The 19,897-nt window shown below is 38.0% G+C and overlaps 2 protein-coding genes across 6 annotated transcripts in view; one reads left to right on the top strand and one right to left on the bottom strand.

Moving 5' to 3' along the window:
• Nucleotides 1-113: 113 nt before the first annotated feature.
• Nucleotides 114-17,131, top strand: LOC135073085 (protein hook). Its single transcript, XM_063967123.1, has 14 exons — nt 114-497; nt 883-1,035; nt 1,190-1,306; nt 2,317-2,411; nt 5,710-5,835; nt 6,326-6,613; nt 7,053-7,190; nt 8,555-8,668; nt 9,213-9,393; nt 10,428-10,558; nt 12,528-12,672; nt 13,438-13,611; nt 14,305-14,401; nt 14,872-17,131. The coding sequence occupies exons 1-14, from the start codon at nt 404-406 to the stop codon at nt 15,098-15,100; spliced, it is 2,082 nt and encodes a 693-aa protein (XP_063823193.1). The 5' UTR covers nt 114-403; the 3' UTR covers nt 15,101-17,131.
• Nucleotides 17,132-19,099: 1,968 nt separating this feature from the next.
• Nucleotides 19,100-19,897, bottom strand: part of LOC135072942 (cytosolic carboxypeptidase 1-like) — an 86,435-nt gene continuing 85,637 nt past the window's right edge. For all 5 annotated transcript variants that reach the window (XM_063966974.1, XM_063966956.1, XM_063966969.1 and 2 more), the window contains one exon: nt 19,100-19,545. In XM_063966974.1, coding sequence (XP_063823044.1) covers nt 19,467-19,545 — 79 coding nt within the window. In that variant the 3' untranslated portion in view covers nt 19,100-19,466. The remainder of the gene's footprint in view (nt 19,546-19,897) is intronic.

The following is a 19,897-nucleotide window of genomic DNA, read 5'->3' as shown; positions in this document are numbered from 1 at the left end:
AAACATGCAGCTTTAAAACTATCTTCGTAAATGTTCGTAAATGAGAAATGATTACAATTTTTTGATGAACGCAAAAATAAGCATAAGCCAAAGTTAAGTTTTAAACAAATTAGTTAAATAAAATCAAGAATAACATGTAAATTAGTTTTTAAATATTTTCATATTTTATTTTTTAATTGTTTGTTTATTAATGTATCATAGTAATTGAGCTATCTTTGTAAACGAAAACGGAACATCAAACGTCACGTCACCGAAGAGACAATCACGAAAAAAGTATTTTGTTTCTGTTTCAGATGTCGTTTTAGCTATTAATTCAGGCTCTTAAATAATGTTTCGCTATAAATAAAGTACCAAGCTGCATACTATTTCAGTAAAAAATATTCCGTAAAGTACTTTATCAAGAATGGAAGAAAATCTAAACGGTGTTGTTTTGTGTGACAATCTGATCAAATGGTTACAGACTTTAAATCTTACTGCTAAACATGGAAATCCTTCAGGTAAGCTATTTTATTAATCGCTGGTAAATAAGCCACCGGTTCACACATTTTGAGCAGTCTAGACAAATCAATTGCATCCATATTATGTTTGATACCTCAGCGAATGATTTCGTCATGTTGTTCTTGCATTGGATTGGTACATCTCCTCATTTCTTTCTCTATTGGCTAATGTAACATTGGTTTTAAAGTAACTCATCCGACTCTGTTTTTATGTCGTTATAAGGTTAAGAAAATGGTGTAAATAATTTAATTTCTCTATTGCTTCATTTGTCTGATTGTGTGTAGGTGTTTGTCTCTTTAGTAAATGTACTAAACAAAGATTGAACATAGGAATCTGATAGTATTGACTCGAACCATCTCAAATTTTAATTACTTTTGATTGCAGATCTGTCTGATGGGGTGGCTATAGCAGAAGCCCTCACTCAAATTGCCCCTGAGTACTTCACTCCAGCATGGAATTTGAAGATTAAAACTGATGTGGGCAATAATTGGAGACTGAAAGTGAGCAACCTGAAGAAAATATTGGAGGGTGTTGTTGGTTTGTTGATATTTGTTTCTTTTTGATTACAACAATTTCTTAGTAATTTTGCTGATTTTGTAACAAAACAAAGCAAATTTTTATTTGTTTGCCACCAAACAAATTTTATTTAGATCTAAATGTCTTTTAATTAGTTAATTTGATCTTTTTCCAGATTATCATCAGGATATTTTAAACTTAAGCTTGCAGGAGTTTTCAAGGCCAGATGTGGTGAATATAGCAGAGACTGCAGATCAATCAGATCTGGGGAGGCTACTGCAACTTGTGCTCAGTAAGTTTCTGTTTTATTATACACATTTATACATCAATAGTAGAAGTTGCAGCAATCAATTAAACTGGGTAGTTCTTATAGTTGTCTATTAATTACTAATTTACTTCATAGTAGTGTAGTTTAGTGAATGCATGAAAGTTTCTAGATATTTGACCTTCACTTCAATAGCAATTTGAATGTGTGTATGCTGCAATACACAATTTTGTTATATTTATTACTACAATACATTGAGCAGGAAGTTGGTCAGTAGTACTAGTTTCTTATTGGTAATAATAATCATGCAATGAATAGGAGTATGAATGATTTTTTTATTGTTTTATAAAGGCTTTGACTAAAGAGATTTTATTCTGATTTGCAAATATTTCATTCTAATAAAATAAATTATTCTAGCCCTTTATTTTAAACTATTTAGTCTCTTGGCATAGGCCTCCCAAAACAATTTTCATTGAGTTCTGTTTCTATTTCGTAAATAGGGAATTAGCGTTATAATTCTGTACATATTATTCTAGGTCCACACTAATCATTCTAGTGTATGTGTAGTAGGTTGGAGTCTACTTGGAGTTTTGCAAGAAATAATTTACATTTTATACAGCAATACAAGTCTGAAAAGAAAAAATGATTGAATAAGCACACAAGTAGGTATTTCATTGTACAGGGATCAAACCTGTGGATTAATAGATTTATCAATAAACACACTTTCTTACTGAGTGACCAACTGTCCTACTTTTCTCACATCATGTGATGCACATCTTATTTTATAATTGTACTTTATCCAAGTCCATAAAACAAAACTGTCTAGTAAGCTGTCACATTGGATTTTAATTGGATATTATTTATTTGTTGATATCATGCACAGTGCCACATCCAGTGTTAAGCCCATTTATTTTTTATTATTATTATTATTATTCATTATAGGAAAAATAACACGTAATTAATTAATTATTATAATTAATAAAGTTATATTATGTTGTTAGTTAATATGTTAATATCATGTATATTTTAATTGACAGGCTGTGCTGTCAACTGCATAAAAAAAGAGGAATATATAACTCGTATTATGGAAATGGAGTTATCATGCCAGCGGTCAATAATGCAAGCAATACAGGTCAGTGATAGTTTCGTTTTAAGAAAGCAGCATTTATAATTTCATTTACCTTTGAGAATTCATTGTAGTCTCTGTTTGTGTTGCATAGCAATGAGAAAGTATCACTTTCATTGGCTTTTTTTTCAATACTCAATATTTTAATTATAATAAATATTAATAAAATAATTTTTAATTATAACAAGTATTTAAATGTTATTCTGAATCTTGTTTTTTGTTACTTATTTGAATAGTGTAATTAATTGGTACTACTGTTCCATTCATAAATAAATAAAATAATAAAAGGAATAAAAAAAAAAATGAATAAAATTTCATATTTGCTTATTAATATGTATGATGCCTTAAAAGATTAATCCTTATGACACTCTAAAAAGTATTTTTTGAATATATTGCTTTTCATCATGTGAATAATTCTGGAGTAAGTAATAAGTGTGGCAACTCCAATATTCTTTAGGCAATATTGCTTCTACTCGTAAATGGTGCCATATAATATAGGTTCATGTTCATTCTGATTTTTAGATACAAACTAGCTTTTGCTCAGATTTTAAGGCACATGCTTTTCCCTGGGTTTCAATGCTTCAGTAGTTCAGTGTCAGTTACTTTTTTCGTTGGCAATATTATTAAGGATACAAACAGTAGCGTCATCTAACATCTGCTCGTTTGCCTCCTATCACATAAAAAAAAAAAAAAAAAAAAACCTGCTGCTTGCGGCTATTATCGGAATTAAACCATTGCAAATGAATTTAATGTGATGTTGGTATCTTATAAAGCAGTGTTCCGCAAATTTTTTGTGTTCAAGTTACATCTAGGAAAACGAAACTTTTTGGAGGAACGAAAAGTTTTGAAAACACCATGCATAAAAAATAAATTTTGAAATAATTACCTTTATTAGTCTTACCCTTACTTACTAAAAATAAGTTTATAAGATAATCTTATTTTTCTGAGGCCCACCATCTAATGACCACAGTACCTACACCAGTGTGTCGCGGACTCGCGGCACACCCTTTGCGGAACACTTTTATAAAGTAAGGACTAACTTCGCTTGGCTCGTCTTGGCGGGGGCACTACCGTGCCCCTATATATGACATGGCTGCAAAATAAACGAAAAGGAAGTTAGTTTATTAAGGTGAAATTCTCATTGCTACATTTTTGCAATAAAAATGTAGCTAGTTCATAATTGATACGTTTGTATTTTTAAATATTTTTTACATCTGATAATAAAAATATCCATCAATAATAATCATAGGATCTGTAATACTTATTAATTAACCTACATAGGCTAGATATCTTAAATTCTCTACCACATTAAATAAACAAACAAATACGAATGATGATGGATGCACTGGCACAAATGATGTATGTAATAAGTAATTGAAACAGACAAGACTAAGAGCTAAATCTGATTACATAGATTTGCGGTTTGTGGTAAACTGATAGTGAGGGTATAGAATGTGTTGGCAATGTTGGTTTATGTAACAGAACAGACCACAACACACATCCATTGCATTATTTAAAAAATGTGTAATAAGAGCTAATTAATTACTAATGCTTATAGATTCTGGATCCTAATAGCCATCCATAATTAATCTGATTTCCACTTCATTAGACTGAATTCTGTGTGTCAATACCTATTTATAGTGTTTGAGGAATGTTGATTTATGTTTATTTATATTATAAATGCATTCAGTCTGTCTGTGATGACGGGGCGTGTCGCTAGTATTAGGTGGATACAATCACTCTATTAATTGAAATAAGTAGAAAATAAAATCTATCAGTAATTTAAATTGTTTCTCCGGTTTCCCCGACAGTAATTAACAATTAAAACCGACTTTTAAATGAGAAAAAACGTAATTAGTAAATAAGAGTAGTTGCACAGTATATATATGAGCTAAAGCAGTACGGAAACTTAGCCCTTTCGGCGAGTTAAATACCTACACTTCAACTGAGTGTTAGGGTTGGCACTCTTAATCTTTATAAAATTAATAAGGTTCTTACTTACTTATTTATTAAAACGTTTATTTAGGTTTTTTAATTACCAAATACCTAATGGAATAAATTAATTGTCTAAGTAGTTAACAAAAAAATACAACGTTAATTAGGTTCTATAATGATCGAATACATAATCGAATAAATTGATTAAGTACTATATTAGAGGCCAGTAGAAGATCTATTCTCATATTAATAAAATACCTACCGGATACTTACTTTCACATACCTATTATTGCCTCATTTTAAATACAGTTCATCACTTAGTACAAAAGCGTGCGGAGCAAATTACTTTATCAAATAGAACACATAAATTGTTAAAAAGCGTAATTACCTACGTAATTTAAAAATAACTATTACAAAATCAGATGTAAGCACTTTATTTAAAAAGTAATATTTAATCATTTTTACAATTCAGAATTATTACGAAGTTTAAAAAATGAAAGTTCTGGTTTTGAAGATGCCGAGTTCAAGCAGCCGTATACTACGCAATACACTCGTGCGTGGCATGTTTTTAAAATTACAGCGAACAGTGCATGCGATAAAATTATTATTAAAAACACAACGCGCGCGACACTCGCGACGGATGGACTGCGAGGTTCGCTTAGAGCTCGTGTAAAGCGTGCGTCTGTGTGCGTGAGTCTGATTTCGAGCGTTTGTATGAAGCTTCCGTACTGTTTGATTTATCTACTGTGGTAGTTGGAAGCACCTAATTAGATCATCTTTTTTATCTTCATGTAAGCGCGAAACGCTTCTAGTTCTTATGTTTAGTCTTTACAAGAGCGTACCGCGATTGTAAGGCTTTAAAGTAGCTTAGTTTGTTGTTTTTATTTAAAAATAAATCCATTAATTCTTTGAAATGGGGTTTTCAGTACTAATAAACCTTTTGTTAATTAGTGAGTGCCTAAATTTATGTAGATCCTTAAAAGTTGTGCTTACGTGCAATTTAAAATCATCCATGTGTAACTAATAAATTATATTGTGTTATGCAATTTTTAATTTGGCTCAGTCGAGACGTTTTCATGCAGTGTTAATATAGGCGTTCATTACAATACGTATATAACGTTCATCATTGCAAAATTATATTAAGCATGCAGTCTTACCCAACAGCACTTTCGAAGTTGCGTGCTTGGTACACGCCGTTTTTACAGAGACTGAGTGTTTAGTTACGGTTATTTTAATGTCCTTGTAACACGATAGTGTTGTGATATGTTCTGTCAGTTATATTTTGAATGTCGCTGTGAAGTGTCATTGAGCATCAGACTTGTGGCGCAGTATGAGGTTTAAGAACAGAAGTGTTGGTTTTGTCGGCTAGGAACTGGAGACGCTGACGCTGGGCGTGAATCGTGGCAGTCTGCACCTGGAGCCGGCGCCCGCCGACCACTCCGATGCGGACATGAAGGAGGTGCTGGCGCAGCGCTGCCATGAGCTAGACACACAGGTATGCACGTCTCTTGTCAACAAAAACACAAATACGCACGCGCTATTTGTTTTTGTTTTGGCTTTGTGTTACGCTTGATGGATATCGTTTGAGTATAGAGGTTACTGGAATTCCTAATAAAATGTGCAATACTTTTTACTCAACAAAAAAGACCAATTACGTAAATAAGCGACTTAACGTGAGTGTCTGATCTAGATTGAGCAGTCAGGAAGTTGAGAAACAGTAATCTAGCGCGTACGAAATATTAATGCCTTAGAAAATTCAGATTGAGCTACCTCATAGCTCATAGTTAGCGGCAAATGGATTAATTGTTCAACAGCGAGGTGTCTTTAAAGAATGTTGATCAAATGGATTCCGCAACCAACATGATTGATCGATTGGAATGTTTCGATATATTCTTCCTGATAAACGTGGTTTATTATTGCTTCCTGCGATATAATTAACGACGATATTAATTGTAACGAGTCGGTTAATTTGTAATGTAATGAAGGTGAAAGTCCTGCAAGAGGAGAAGATGACATTGCTGGGCGAGGTCGCTCGGCTGACGGAGTCGCGGGCGGCCGGCGCCGGCGCCGACGCGCACGACCTCGACGACGCGGGCGCGTCGCTGGGGCCCGCGCACGCCGGCACGCTGCGGTACAGCAACATGCGCGCGCAACTAGATGCGCTAAAAGACGAGCTCGATAAAGTCGAGCTACAGAGGGATGATCAACGTGCGCGCGCTGACGCACTCGAGAGAGAAGTCGCTCTACTGAAGCTTAGGAACGAGGAGCTACAGGTGAGATAAATCGTTTTTGTAAGTAAGTCTTTTATCTAGGATGTTTGGCCTGTAAATCGTGACCTAGCAACTAGATGCTTTGCATGAGGACCGGACAAAGGTGTAGAGTAAGTAATTTCGATAAGGTGCTAGGTTTTCCTCCAACCTCACAAGGTTGGACTGTTGGAGTGACATCCAGGAAGAGACGGCACTAGCGTGAACGTTACCCGATAGAGGCACGTCACACATAAACAGTACAAAAACACTATTAGATGTTAATATTAATACCCAGCCATCTAATATTCAACTACAATGTTATGACAAAGTTTTATTGCCTAGTTAGAAGATGGTAAATAAACCATCTTCTCTATGGTCATAGGGGACACTTAAAAATTAGGGATTGATGGAGAAAACAGACATAAGTATCCTTTATCGTTGTGCAAACTCATCTTCCACACAGATAGCAGCATCGGAGAACGTGACGCTAAAGGACGAGGTGGACGCCCTGCGGGAGACGGCGGCGAAGGCGGCCGCGCTCGAAGCCACCGTCGCCTCCTACAAGAAGCGGATGGAGGAGCACGTGGATCTGCGGAGACAGGTGCTTTGAGCATACATTTGGGTCACTTTTATTTGTATACGTGGTTGATTAGATTTTATTTGCTATCTACTAGGTATATAAAAATAAGTCGGGTTTTCCTTCCTGACGCTATAACTCCAGAACGCACGAACCGATTTCCACGGTTTTGCATTCGTTGGAAAGGTCTCGGGCTCCGTGAGGTTTATAGCAAAGAAAATTCAGGAAAATTTAACAAACGATATTCCACGCGGGCGAAGCCGCGGACGGAAAGCTAGTATTCTATAAATTGTCTGGCAACCATTTGATGTGTAATACCGGGATCCCGACACTATCCCAGGATTTGGTACTTTTTTACTTACTTTTGATCGGAAGAAATTGTCTTTCGCAACTATGAACATTATGGCCCGGATTCCACCAAGGCAGAGTGGAGCGGAGAAATATTTTGAACAACCAATCCGATGTTTAGATTGAACGAAATTGACAGAATGAAATCTTATTGCTTATTCAAATATTTCTCCGCTCTGCTTCGCTCCGTCTTGGTGTAAACCGGGTCTCAAACTACAAATAAAAACCTAACCGTGTGCGAGATTTTTGGCATTGAAAGATTTAGAATGAGAAACACAGTAGGTGCTTTCTGTATTTGAGTTTAGCTATGGCGAGCGTATCATATTAGTGATAAGACAAGTGGTCGACTAATATGGGCGTATCCAAGTTAAGCCACGCCTTTTCCGTATTTGGTTATATCTGTCACAATCGCTTAGGGGCCGTCCATAAATTACGTCATCGATTTTTTCAGACTTTAGACCCCCCCCCCCTACAATCATCCTATCGTCATTTCTTAATGACCCCCCCCCCTCTCCCAAAATTGACGTCATTACCAGTTTGACAAAATAAAAACATTGCAGATTTTTTAATAGATAGAGTGATTCTTAAGGAAGGTTTATATGTACCTATAATACATGTAAGTACCACGGGCGAAGCCGGGGCGGACAGCTAGTATTATATGTAATATTATTGTTAGAGTATTTTATCTGTAGTTATTACTGTATTTGTGTACATCTATGTTGCATTATGTATGTTTATTATGAGTTATTTTAGTATTGTACGCGCCTTAGCCGCCTCTCACATTTGCAGTCTCACTTACTAGGTGTGCTGGAAGAAATTTCTTTTTAGAAATATTCTTATTACGTGAACAATAAACTATAAATAAATAAATAAGAATGACGTCAATTTCTAACCACCCCTCCCCCCCTATCTATCATTTACCGTCATCCGCAGACCAACCCCCCCCCCCTAATTTAGAATGACGTAATATATGGACGGCCCCTTACACCATCTACGAGTGAGACGAAAGACAGTTGTATACTAACACTATGCGTGTGCAGGTGAAACTGCTGGAGCGCGCGAACACGGAGCACGTGCAGCGCGCCATCGAGCACGAGCAGGCGGCTGCGCGACACAACGCCGTGCGCGCGCAACTCGACATCTACAAGAAGCAGGTATGTGGTGACGAACTTGCTATATTATACGATTGTTATTCATCTTCCTCTGTGCCAACTCGTCGCTTGCCTCTCTAACTGACGTGACTGACATAACTGACATTTAGCAAAATTTTCAGGTGATTAGATAGATCGATTCGTCTTGCAAAATTGATTAAGAATGTGTAGATAACTCAGTTTCGAAAAAAAATGTCAGATACGTCAGTTAGAAAGGCAAGCGACGAACTGAGGTACAAACTTGTACCAAATAAACACATTAAGGAAAATACAGTGTCACTACTACGAAGTTTACTGTACTGAAGTTTTTTTGCCAGAAAACCTTCCTGTCCTGGTGTCAGATTTAAAGAACTCTTTCTTTACCGAGTTTGGATTAATTATTTTTCAGACATTCAGATTGAGTGGAAACAAATATACAGTGTGATTTTATCCTATGCGTTGTCCCATCTGAGATCCTTTAACGTGTTTAAATCCCATCGTGATTTGTAAAAAATCTGTAATGTATAAAAGATCAAGGGTCTCTAATAAATAGTTTGTCTCTCCTAAGGTGACAGATCTAAACGAAAAGTTGGACGCAGAGATAACGAAGGCTGACAAATTAGAGATAGAGAACAAGAAGTTGAGCAGCCGAGTGGCGTCATTCCAGCGCGAGCGGGACACCATACTGCAAGAGCGGGACACGCTGAGGGAAACAGTCGATGAGCTGCGCTGCTCTACTATCACCACAGGTACACTTCTGACGTCAAAGAGATAGAAGTTGTCGTCGTCCTAGCTTGAGCGGGACACCATACTGCAAGAGCGGGACACGCTGAGGGAGACCGTCGACGAGCTGCGCTGCTCTACTATCACCACAGGTACACTTTTGAGGACATAGAGATAGAGGATAAGCTGAGCAGCTGCGTGGCGTCCCAGCTCAAGCGGAACACCATACTGCAGGAGCGGGACACGCTAAGGGAGACGGTCAACGAGCTGCTCTGCTCTACTATCATTACAGGTACACTCTAACGACATAGAGATAAAGGACAGTTGAGCAGCCGCGTAGCGTCGTCCCAGCGCGAGCGGGACACCATACTGCAGGAGCGGGACACGCCGAGGGAGACGGTCGACGAGCTGCGCTGCTCTACTGTCACCACAGGTACACTTCTAACGACATAGAGATAGAGAACATTCCTGTTCTGAAGCTGAGCAGCCGCGTAGCGTCGTTCCAGCGCGAGCGGGACATCATACTTCAGGAGCGGGACACGCTGAGGGAGACCGTCGACGAGCTGCGCTGCTCTACTATCACCACAGGTACACTCTGACGACATAGAGATAGAGAACATTCTTGTTCTGAAGCTGAGCAGCCGCGAGGCGTCGTCCCAGCGCGAGCGGGACACCATACTGCAAGAGCGGGACACGCTGAGGGAGACAGCTCTATTATTACCAAATCTATATTTCTAACGAGTTTTTTTTATCCACAACGAGGAAGCTCTTGGCCTGTATCTCACCTGAAGGAAAGTGAAGATCAGGCTGAAGGTGGAAGCGAGCTTCACATGGAATCTTCAACCACAGAAGAACTGGCTATTTTGCCTCGCAACTGCCGGAACAGACCACTACTGTAAGATGATGGTAGCTAGCCAGGCGGACTTAAAATAAACCCTACCACCAACCAAGATAGAGAACGAGTTTTTTTTCTTATAAAATTTTATGATAGAGACTAATAGAATCACTAACTTTTTACAATGCAAATAAATATTTTACATCGTTTACAAATCTCTTTCAGGTGCAAGCGAAGACAACGTATCGCGCGAGTTGATACCCAACGACGTGAAGGAACAGCTGATTCGATTAGAACACGAAAATAAGCTTCTGCGACAGAACCAAGGCGCGCAGGCAGACCAAGCTTCAGTGCAGGTGAGTTTAGTAGTAACGGCTGTCTTTGACCTACTGGGGGCTCTGGGAATGTAAGGCCCAGTTTCCATCAAGGCGGAGCGGAGAAGACGTGTCAAAAAGGGGAAAAGGATTCCTATAAAAAAAAGGGAAATTAGAGGCCCCCTATATTGCGGCTCCCTGGGCACATGCCCAGAGCGCCCAGTGGGAAATATCGTCCTGTTAGTAGTGGTTGTGTACTCCAATGTATCCCGTAGTATAGTGATGCATCCACACCGCAGTTACTTTACGTGGACCAACATTATGCAACACGTACACATTAGGTAACCTGTCTATAATTTTTGTGGCTTCTTTGTTACTATCACTTCAGTTTTGCTCGTCGCGAACGTTTTAACTAACATAGACAACTTTTTGATACGTTACTCCACAAAAACTTACTGCGGTATGATTAATGGGGCATGATCATATCTTCTCCTTCTATTGAGGTAGCCAGAACAACCGCGGCCGCAATCCAATATACCCTTAGAGACATGACAGGACATGGTAATTTATTTCAAAGTATAAAGTAACTTTGCTGATATCTGTCCCATTTTTTTGTGTAATTATTTGTCTGTGTATCAAAATTGTTTGTTTCCCTAATATAAATAAATAAATAAGTATTTTAAGATGCAATTTGTGACTTTTTTCTGTATGCTACTGCCACATAAATCTTTATTGGTATGATTTCGATAATAATATATGTTTCACACCTTATCGCACAATTCGATTTAAACGTTAATAAGCGAAATTATCGTGCTATAACTCAAATATTTGAACAACCAGTCGCAATCGTTTTCTAATCTTTTAACAGTTGGAAAGCAGTTTACATTTCGTGTTGATTTTTTATTCAAATGTCTTTAACTGAATAACTTTTGAGTGTATAATAAATCTGGCATGTGAATCATCACGTATTAATTATTGTTTAACTTAATATTTGTGTTTTAATTGTAGATTTATTAACATGTTAGTGTCCGTAAACATGCATGAGTAAATTCAACAAAAGGCAAATGAAAAAAATAGTGCGACATCATTTCAAGTTCTCTCAAGAACTCCGTTTGAGAGGACCGGTGGATATCGTCTATTAAGTATTAAATATCACCAATTTCATCATGATCTGAACAAACTTTATTCTTATTTCTAATTTTATTTGATACTGTTATATGCAAAGCTCACGAAACCCTAATTTTTGGAAATAATTGTTAATCTCTCGTGGTAAGCTTAAGATGCTTGTTTTACGAGTGGGTTCACTACTATAATCCAGCGACGGCAGAGTTCGAACCTGCGTTCTTTAGATCTCTATTCGGCCAGTCCGATTTGGACATTATTGGACTTATCGCTATTACAAACAAGCTTTGTCATCATTAGAAATAAAATAATTCAAATCATAACTTTGTTGTTCAAAATGGCGTCTTATAACAAACCACATACATTGGGTTGTTAGTTGATGAAACATGGTAAAGCATGGTCCGTGAGCACGTAGAATCCCGTCCAATGACCCCAAGCTACCCATCCCTATCGCTCGCGCGTAATTATGTTGCTGTCGCGACTGTGCGACGGGCGCCCGCAGTGACTGTGCGAGCGCGACAGGACCGGACCAGGCTTTAGAAGCCGGTAAATAATTTCCTTCATAAAATAAAAAATTCATAAAATAAAATTAAAGTTAAAATTCATAAAATTCATTTATTTTTGCAAATAGGCTTTAAAAAAGCGCTTTTACACGTCCCAATATTAACCCTACCACTGCTTCGGGACAATAAATGGGCCAGTGCTGAGAAGAAGCAGCGCAAGAAACTCAGTCACTATTGTCAGCCTCCTTTTCAAGGTTTTACAGTCTTTAAAATATAAAAATTATAGTCATAAGTATTGATGCGAGCTAGGTAGTTAAACATTCCAAACATTTTTATCTTTTATATAATCATCAACTTCACATAATAAATGACGTGTTCGTCACTAGGCGTTGCTGGAAGACTACGCGGCGCGATTAGAGAAGCAGCGCGCCGTGAACCGCGAGGCCAACCAGCGCATCATGCAGTTGGAAGCCACGCTCGAGGCGCCGCACCCGCGGCTCGCCTCCGCCATCGAGGACAGCCAGAGGAAATGTTAGTATACACTTATGTTTTTAATATACGTATTTACAAAAAATCCGGTGCATATAAAACCACCCCCACTCTATCCGTTTATGTCAAAAGAAGGAAAAATAATCGAACATCAGGCCTCCTTGGAACCTTTTTAACCAGTTTGGGGAGTGTATTTTTACTTTATTTTATTAAGGAAAACAAACAGTTGTATAATAAAATTTACAATTCAAACTTTATGTAAACAGTTTAAATACTTACACAACTTACGTTATCCACAAGAACACTGTAATCCTCAAAACCTTGATTTAACCTCAAAAAAGGTTGTGGGCACATCACAATCACCCCAAATGTCATCACCGTCTCGTCACCAGAAAAGTGTGATGTCACAATAAGGTTGTGGGGCCCACAACCTGGCCCACAATGTGGGCATGCAAATCGTGCCCACTATAGTGAAGGTCATTAAATTAATCCTTGGTCACCTGTCATCCGCTTTGCAATGGAGGGAAGTCGAACTCCTGCTATGTTCTTCTGATTAATTTCGTTGCGGGTCCAATGATAGTTTAACTTTTCCCCGGGACAGACTTGACCTTCATTGGTTGAGTTTTTATGGCGGTCAAGCTGTAGATCCTGGCTACACAGGAGTTGCAGCGGTGGGAACGAGAGGTGGGAATAGTGAATTAGTGTATAGTGAATTCCGAATATAATCTCCGCCTATCTTCTGGTGAATTCCATAGGGTCGTGCTCCTAAAATTGAACCAATAATGATGATGTTGATGATTTTCCCAGCATTACAAGTGGAGGAGCTCCAAGCAGCGTTATCAGAAGAACGACGGCGGAGCAGCAAGTTACAGGAGGCGTTAGCGGCGCGAGAAGCCGAGCTACTGGCCACCGAGGACAAGTACAAGAAGTGCGTCGAGAAGGCCAAGGAGGTCATCAAGTCGCTGGACCCCCGCGCGACCGGTGAGTTAAATGACACTATGGACAGAGTAAATACAAATGAGTAGGTCATCTTCTTAGAAACGCACCGAGCGCGGGTTGTATGTGAGCGCACCAATATACGTATGCGGCGGCGCGCACGCACACACTGACAAAATTCGGCGCAACCACGACTGGCTCCCCGCTAATCCCCGCTAAATTTTGTCAGTGTGTGCGTGCGCGCCGCATACGTGTTGGCGCGCTCACATACAAACCGCGCCCGTGCGTTTCTATGAAGATAACCTACTCATTTGTATTTACTCTGCTATGGAGGAGGAGTGGTAGCACACATTGTTACGCCTTCATAAAGCTTATTTTAGTCATGATGATCCGTCAGCGCTCATCTCGTAAATGCGCGCTTGTACTGTAAATCCGCGCAGGTGGTGCGTTGGTTGTTTTCACTATTACCGCGCTGGCGAATACGTGACTCAGAAACCAGTCTTAACCCTTTATATGGCAGTGGGAATATAGTTCCCACCACATTTTGAACTGTACTTGTTCTTCTGTACTTATCTTAAGGTCTAAAAATTTTTACTTGAAGACCTTAAAGGCTTAATGGGCCAATGCCACACTACTTTTCTCGACAGTACATTGATAGCGATAATATTGAGTAGACGATATTAATTCAAGATTGTAAACAAATACTTTAGTTGTAATTTCAATTTTGTTGTTGTGCAGGCCAGCCATCGTTGTCTGACATCACGCTGGGATACTCGCGAGGCGCTGGCGCCGCGCCGTCCCGAGCTGACGCCACTCCTGCGCACAATCGACACGAGTGAGTATTTCTTTTTCATCCATTTGTACCTCTTGCACGTAAAGAATATTACAAACAAAATTGCGCCAATAATATTAAAGTGTGTTGATGTCAGCGTGTGAAAGAGACCACAACAGTACATTTATATATGTTACTTCGATAGTACGTATAATGAAAGTTGATAAATGAAATAATGAGGGACACTATAAAATTAGTAATCTATTCGATATAAATTTACACTAACAAGATGAGACCGTTTAGTGCAAAGTCGTTCAAGAGAGTGCTTCCGGGTCGTCTTCGTGGATGTTCGCTCGCGAACCGAACATTGCTCGTTCGTTCGCCGAACTCTCGCCGCCCGCTCGCTGCTCCCTCCGGTCACGTGCGTAGACACTATAGTAAGCATTGTGACGCGGCGAACGTATGTCGTTATTGACGCTGGATGACGTTTATGACCGCAGTCTAAAATTCTAAATCCTTTATCACTCTTGTAGATGGAGCGGCAGCGGCAGCGGCAGCGCGAGCTCCGAAGGCGCGCGGGCAGGCCACAACGAGCAGCGTCTCTTAGCATCCGCGTGGTACCAGCTAGGCGCTCGTTGCCACCGGGACGCGGTTGAAACGCGTTTCGCGCTCCTATCAGCCGGCCACTCCTTCTTGGCCCGCCAGCGGCGTCAGCCGGCCCGCGCGCGCGCCCCACCCGCGCCGCCCGCGCCCGCGCAATGACCCCGCCGCGCGCGTCTGCGCGTCCTCTACAGTAAGGACCGCACGCTCATACTAACAGAGTGAGTGCGTATTAGTGGTGTGCCGCGTATCCGTGGATAGTAAGGTAAAACATACACTCGAAAAAAATTAACCCTCCTTCTGGCGCAGTCGGGCTAAAAGACTGCATACGTTACTTTTACGAAACGAGCATAACTCCTATTTTCATAAGATCGCGATCAGCCGGGCTAGGATGCGCGCCGTGATAAAATTTATCGATGATTTTAGACGACAAATGTATGGGCTTATCACGTAAAATCGATAAAATGGCGTGATAAACGCTTATCGCGGCGCGCATCCTAGGTCTACTGGCCAGATGCCAAACGCGCCGATTATGTAAAAAACCCAGATACGACAATCCGCGGATATGCTTTTATGATGATCCGGCACGTGACTTGTACGCACTGTCGTCGCTTCCCAGTGACTCGACTGCTTCGAAATGGACAAATGTGCGACCAAACGTTGACGTCGATACTGATAATTCACATGTTCTTTTTATTTCTTATATTAGAGACTTCAATAAAGTACCTAAGTAATTAGAAAACTATCACACGTGTACATCATCACACTTCACTTATGTAAAGTGAACTTACGAAATTAGTATGCAAGAAGTTGATATAGGCGTCAGTAGTACAACTTTCATGTGGTTTTGCATTTTTGACCGCAATTTGTTAACATTATTTACTATTTCTCAATGTAGAGACATTATACATAATAATTGATCCTCCTCTGAGTAAATAATAAATTTAAACTTTTCCTTTTCAAAGTGCTTTCGAGTCGTAGCCGAACGGCGACTTATCGGGGACCATGTATCTGATTATATTAAAGTTCGTACATTCTTAATCTCTCACTAAATTATTTTTCGGTCTCTAAAATTTTTGGTCTCCTCATATTTAAATTTTTTGCTTAAAAATTCCATAATTTTAATTGCTTAGCTCTTCCAGTTAATCTAAGCTGTAAATACTTTTTGTAGCACAATGATTGATCAACGAACAATTATGTTTATCTGCACTTATGATAATTTTAAATAAGTCATCACAGCGATCTATCATTGCTGGCAACTGTACCCTTCATTTTGCATTTGGGTAGAATACTGAGATATACCGGTAATTTTGTCTGGTAAACAATTGTTTTTGTTAACTTCATAAAATATACATATTTTCTTCAAACAATTGTTAGTAAGAAGTGATAACTTTTATTCTGTTTTTTCTTCAAATTGTAAAAACCCACCTCCCTACATGGTTAACAACCTGTATGCTAAATAATATAATTTGTTCCTACTACTAACATCTAACATTGTTTAACTGCCCATCAGTCAGCTCAACTAAGTTTAATTTCAGGAATGCTTTTGATACCATTGAATAATTTATAGTAGAAAATGTAATACATTTATAGCGTACTAAGAACAAATTAGATAGCTTAATTATAACACTTTTTGTACTACACACGACCCATTTCATTTAGTTATAATCAAGACAAATCTCCGGAGAACCAATTGAATTTGTATTTACTATTTTTTTTAGATATAATCGTTGTCAGTATTGTATATAGTAACATAAATAAATATATATTGTTGTATGTCATACGCTATATTATGTAGATCATATTCGTGTATGATTGCTATAATACCTTATTGTATTAATTTTATTAGCGTCACGAAATAAATTTAATACCCGCCCACAACTATTTATAAAAATACTGTCAATCAACGAGTTATGTTTGAAACTTTGCATTATGTTACATCACAATCATTTTAGATTTTACTCATAATTATTACATGTGATAATTTCGTAGGAGTAAGACAAAGTGGAAAAACATTGTATTATACTTTATAAAAAACAATTAGAGAATTGTCTTTGCCAATATCTAGACGATATCTTTGTTGAGGTGCAATTAGTGCAAATTATTATTTATAAACTACATGTAAATGTGATTCATTGTTGATAATGACAATATATTGAGTTTTGAGATGATAATATATAACTTTTTTCAAAACTATTTCTTTTATTTTGACTTGAATATTGCCGTAATAACATCGATATCGATAAGTGTATTTCACAATGCTTCATCGTTTCTACAATGTGCATACGGTTGTATCATAAGTTTTTTTTAATGGTAAGAGTTATCTTTTTGACCCAGAGATTTATAAAGTAGTTCAAGCGGACCTAATGTAGACATCCTACAAATGAAATATGGAGGCTTAGCTTTGATATAATCCCGACATTATCACGTCCATAGCCATGAGAAATAAACATCGATATCAAGATTAATTTTTGAACGTGACCAGTCGAGTCATGCTTCGTGCTATCTAATCGTCTCGGCGCTTGGTCGAATACATTTATTTAGTCGATCAAGAAATAATTTTGAAAAGCATGTATAGAGAAAGTGGTATGAGAATTTTATTCAATAAAATATAATGCGATCAAAACTAGTAGTCTTCTTTGGCTGGTAAAATATCATCTCGTAATAATAAATATGTACTCATAATACATCAATCAAACAGTTTCGAAAGTTATCTTGAGTTGGGTTTTCGAGAATTAGGTTTTTTACAAAACCTAACTTTAGTTTTAGATTTTTTCGAGTTTTTTGTAAAACTGAGTTTTCTCAAGTTACCTGTATTAGATTTTCGAGTGTTAGGTTTTCTAATTATAAAAAGGATAGTGCCAGGGTCTGGACCAAGTGCTGCCCAGAATCAACCCATAGTGCATTTTGTTCCTCAGGCCAATACTAATGTGTAAACCGAAGTGCACTGAAATCTGTCCCTGGGGTTAAGAGAAAAAAAGAGTTTTGAATTATTTACATACAAAATATCTTCGATGTATACGTACTATGCATAAGATTTTGCGATTTTGGTATTAAATAACACTCGCTATGTTGAACTTTACCATACTGCATCCGTACACCTTACTTTAGTGCGATTTAGACATTCTTTATAAACGATCTAGCGCTGTTCTGTTTTAATAGTTTGGTAAGTTGACAGAAATTCATTATTTCCAAAATGAAGCAAGAAGTTTTAGTTCTCTATCCTTGCAAAAAATCAATTTATTGGTGTATTACAATCGTTATTGAAGTTATTGTAAGCTAAAACTTCTAGCTCCATTTTGGAAATAATTAATTTCTGTCAACTAACCAAACTACTGCAACAGCGCTTGATCGCTTATAAAGAATGTCTAAGTCGTACTAAAGTAAGGTGTACAGATGCAGTATGGTTAAGTTCAACATAGCGAGTGTTATTTAATGCCAAAAGCGCAAAATCTTATGCTTAATACGTATATATCGATGATATTTTATATGTAAATAATTCAAAACAAAACACTTTTTTTCTCTTAACTTCAGGGATAGATTTCAGTGCGCTCCGGTTTACACATTAGTATTGGCCTGAGGAACAAAATGCACTATGGTTTCATTCTGGGCAGCACTTGGTCCAACTTCCATACATGGATTGGCACTGTCCTTTCTAGTGTGAGGTTTTCGGTCCGAAAAATTTCGGAAATTAGGCCTTCAAAACAGTCAGTGTGTTGTGCCGCGCGTGTTTTCTATACAAACTGAGGTACTTGCATACAATGATTAAATCTGTCGTCCCGCGTACCGCGGCGGAGCGCGGCACAGTGTGACAACCGCCTAAAGCGAAATCCTACTTCCTACTCCTACTAATATTATAAATGCGAAAGTTTGTGTGGATGTCTGGATGTTTGTTACTCTTTCACGCAAAAACTACGGAACGGATTTTGATGAAACTTATGACGATCTGACGGCTATAATTTATGACGATCTGTGACAAACTAAATTTCACGCGGGTGAAGCCGCGGGCAAAAGCTAGTTAATTATATTTATTTGTAGTTACACATGTCACATATTTTGCAGTTTACATTATTTTTTAATTTATCTACTGACTTGGATGCCCCCTATGGATTTCCGCCGTGCGTTAAGAAAGGGTGAATAATAAAAAAGCTTTCGGTGATTTCATAATTTATTTGTAATTGAGATCACATGCAACTTAATAAATTTAATTTATCACAAACCAAACAAACTAAGGATCACAGGCGCACACAGCACACAGACTAATTTGTACATAAAATAAATATGGTAATATTAAAATTAAATATAATACGCAATAAAAATCCATAAGAAAATAGATAAAGTAAAGTTTAAAAAATAAACGTCTGCTGATAAAGTGATGTGATTATAAAACCAAATATGTTGGAATTGTATTCCTCTATCTTAATTGTATGATTGGAATAACCATAATTTCAATGGGTTTAAGTTCTAGGTTTCGGGTTACGTTTGTAGTACATAGTTTTTCTAGTCTTATTCTACCTATGGCCGAAGCCTAGTCGAAGTCCTCGTCGGAGTCGGTCTTGAGCACGCTGTCGGAGCCCGAGCCCGGCTCGCTGTCCACCGCTATCTCACTGCACAACAGATTATTTGGTGCTATTAGTCAAACCGAGGATTTGATCATGCAAGCTGAAGAAACTGGTGAATGGGATTGAGTAATTATTGCATTTCTTAATATTTCATTCTTTGGTCTTGTTCTTATAGGTATAGGTACCTACTTATCATTGGGAAAATTAACGGACCCAAGTAAGATTATTCGAATTATTTAAGTTGTAGAAATCATATAAGATTTATCATGATTAGTTATTTGCAAACACAATAACGCTGTCCTATCTATGATTAAAAATTATACTATGTATTTTATGCAATGAAGTATGTTACGAAATGTTAGAATTTTTTAATGATACGCGTAGCTTAGGTATGGAC

This window comes from Ostrinia nubilalis, chromosome 1 (assembly GCF_963855985.1).
Source record: "Ostrinia nubilalis chromosome 1, ilOstNubi1.1, whole genome shotgun sequence".
NCBI classification, from domain to species: domain Eukaryota; kingdom Metazoa; phylum Arthropoda; class Insecta; order Lepidoptera; family Crambidae; genus Ostrinia; species Ostrinia nubilalis.
Note: the sequence above shows the minus strand (reverse complement) of the source record. Positions and strands in the feature narration are given on the sequence as shown.

Bases quoted from the DNA above. Each gene is read 5' to 3' on its own strand.
- LOC135073085 (XM_063967123.1), top strand. From the start codon at position 404: ATGGAAGAAAATCTAAACGGTGTTGTTTTGTGTGACAATCTGATCAAA. The intron at 9,394-10,427 runs GTACACTTCTGA...AATCTCTTTCAG, and splicing joins CTGCTCTACTATCACCACAG to GTGCAAGCGAAGACAACGTA. The intron at 13,612-14,304 runs GTGAGTTAAATG...GTTGTTGTGCAG, and splicing joins GCTGGACCCCCGCGCGACCG to GCCAGCCATCGTTGTCTGAC.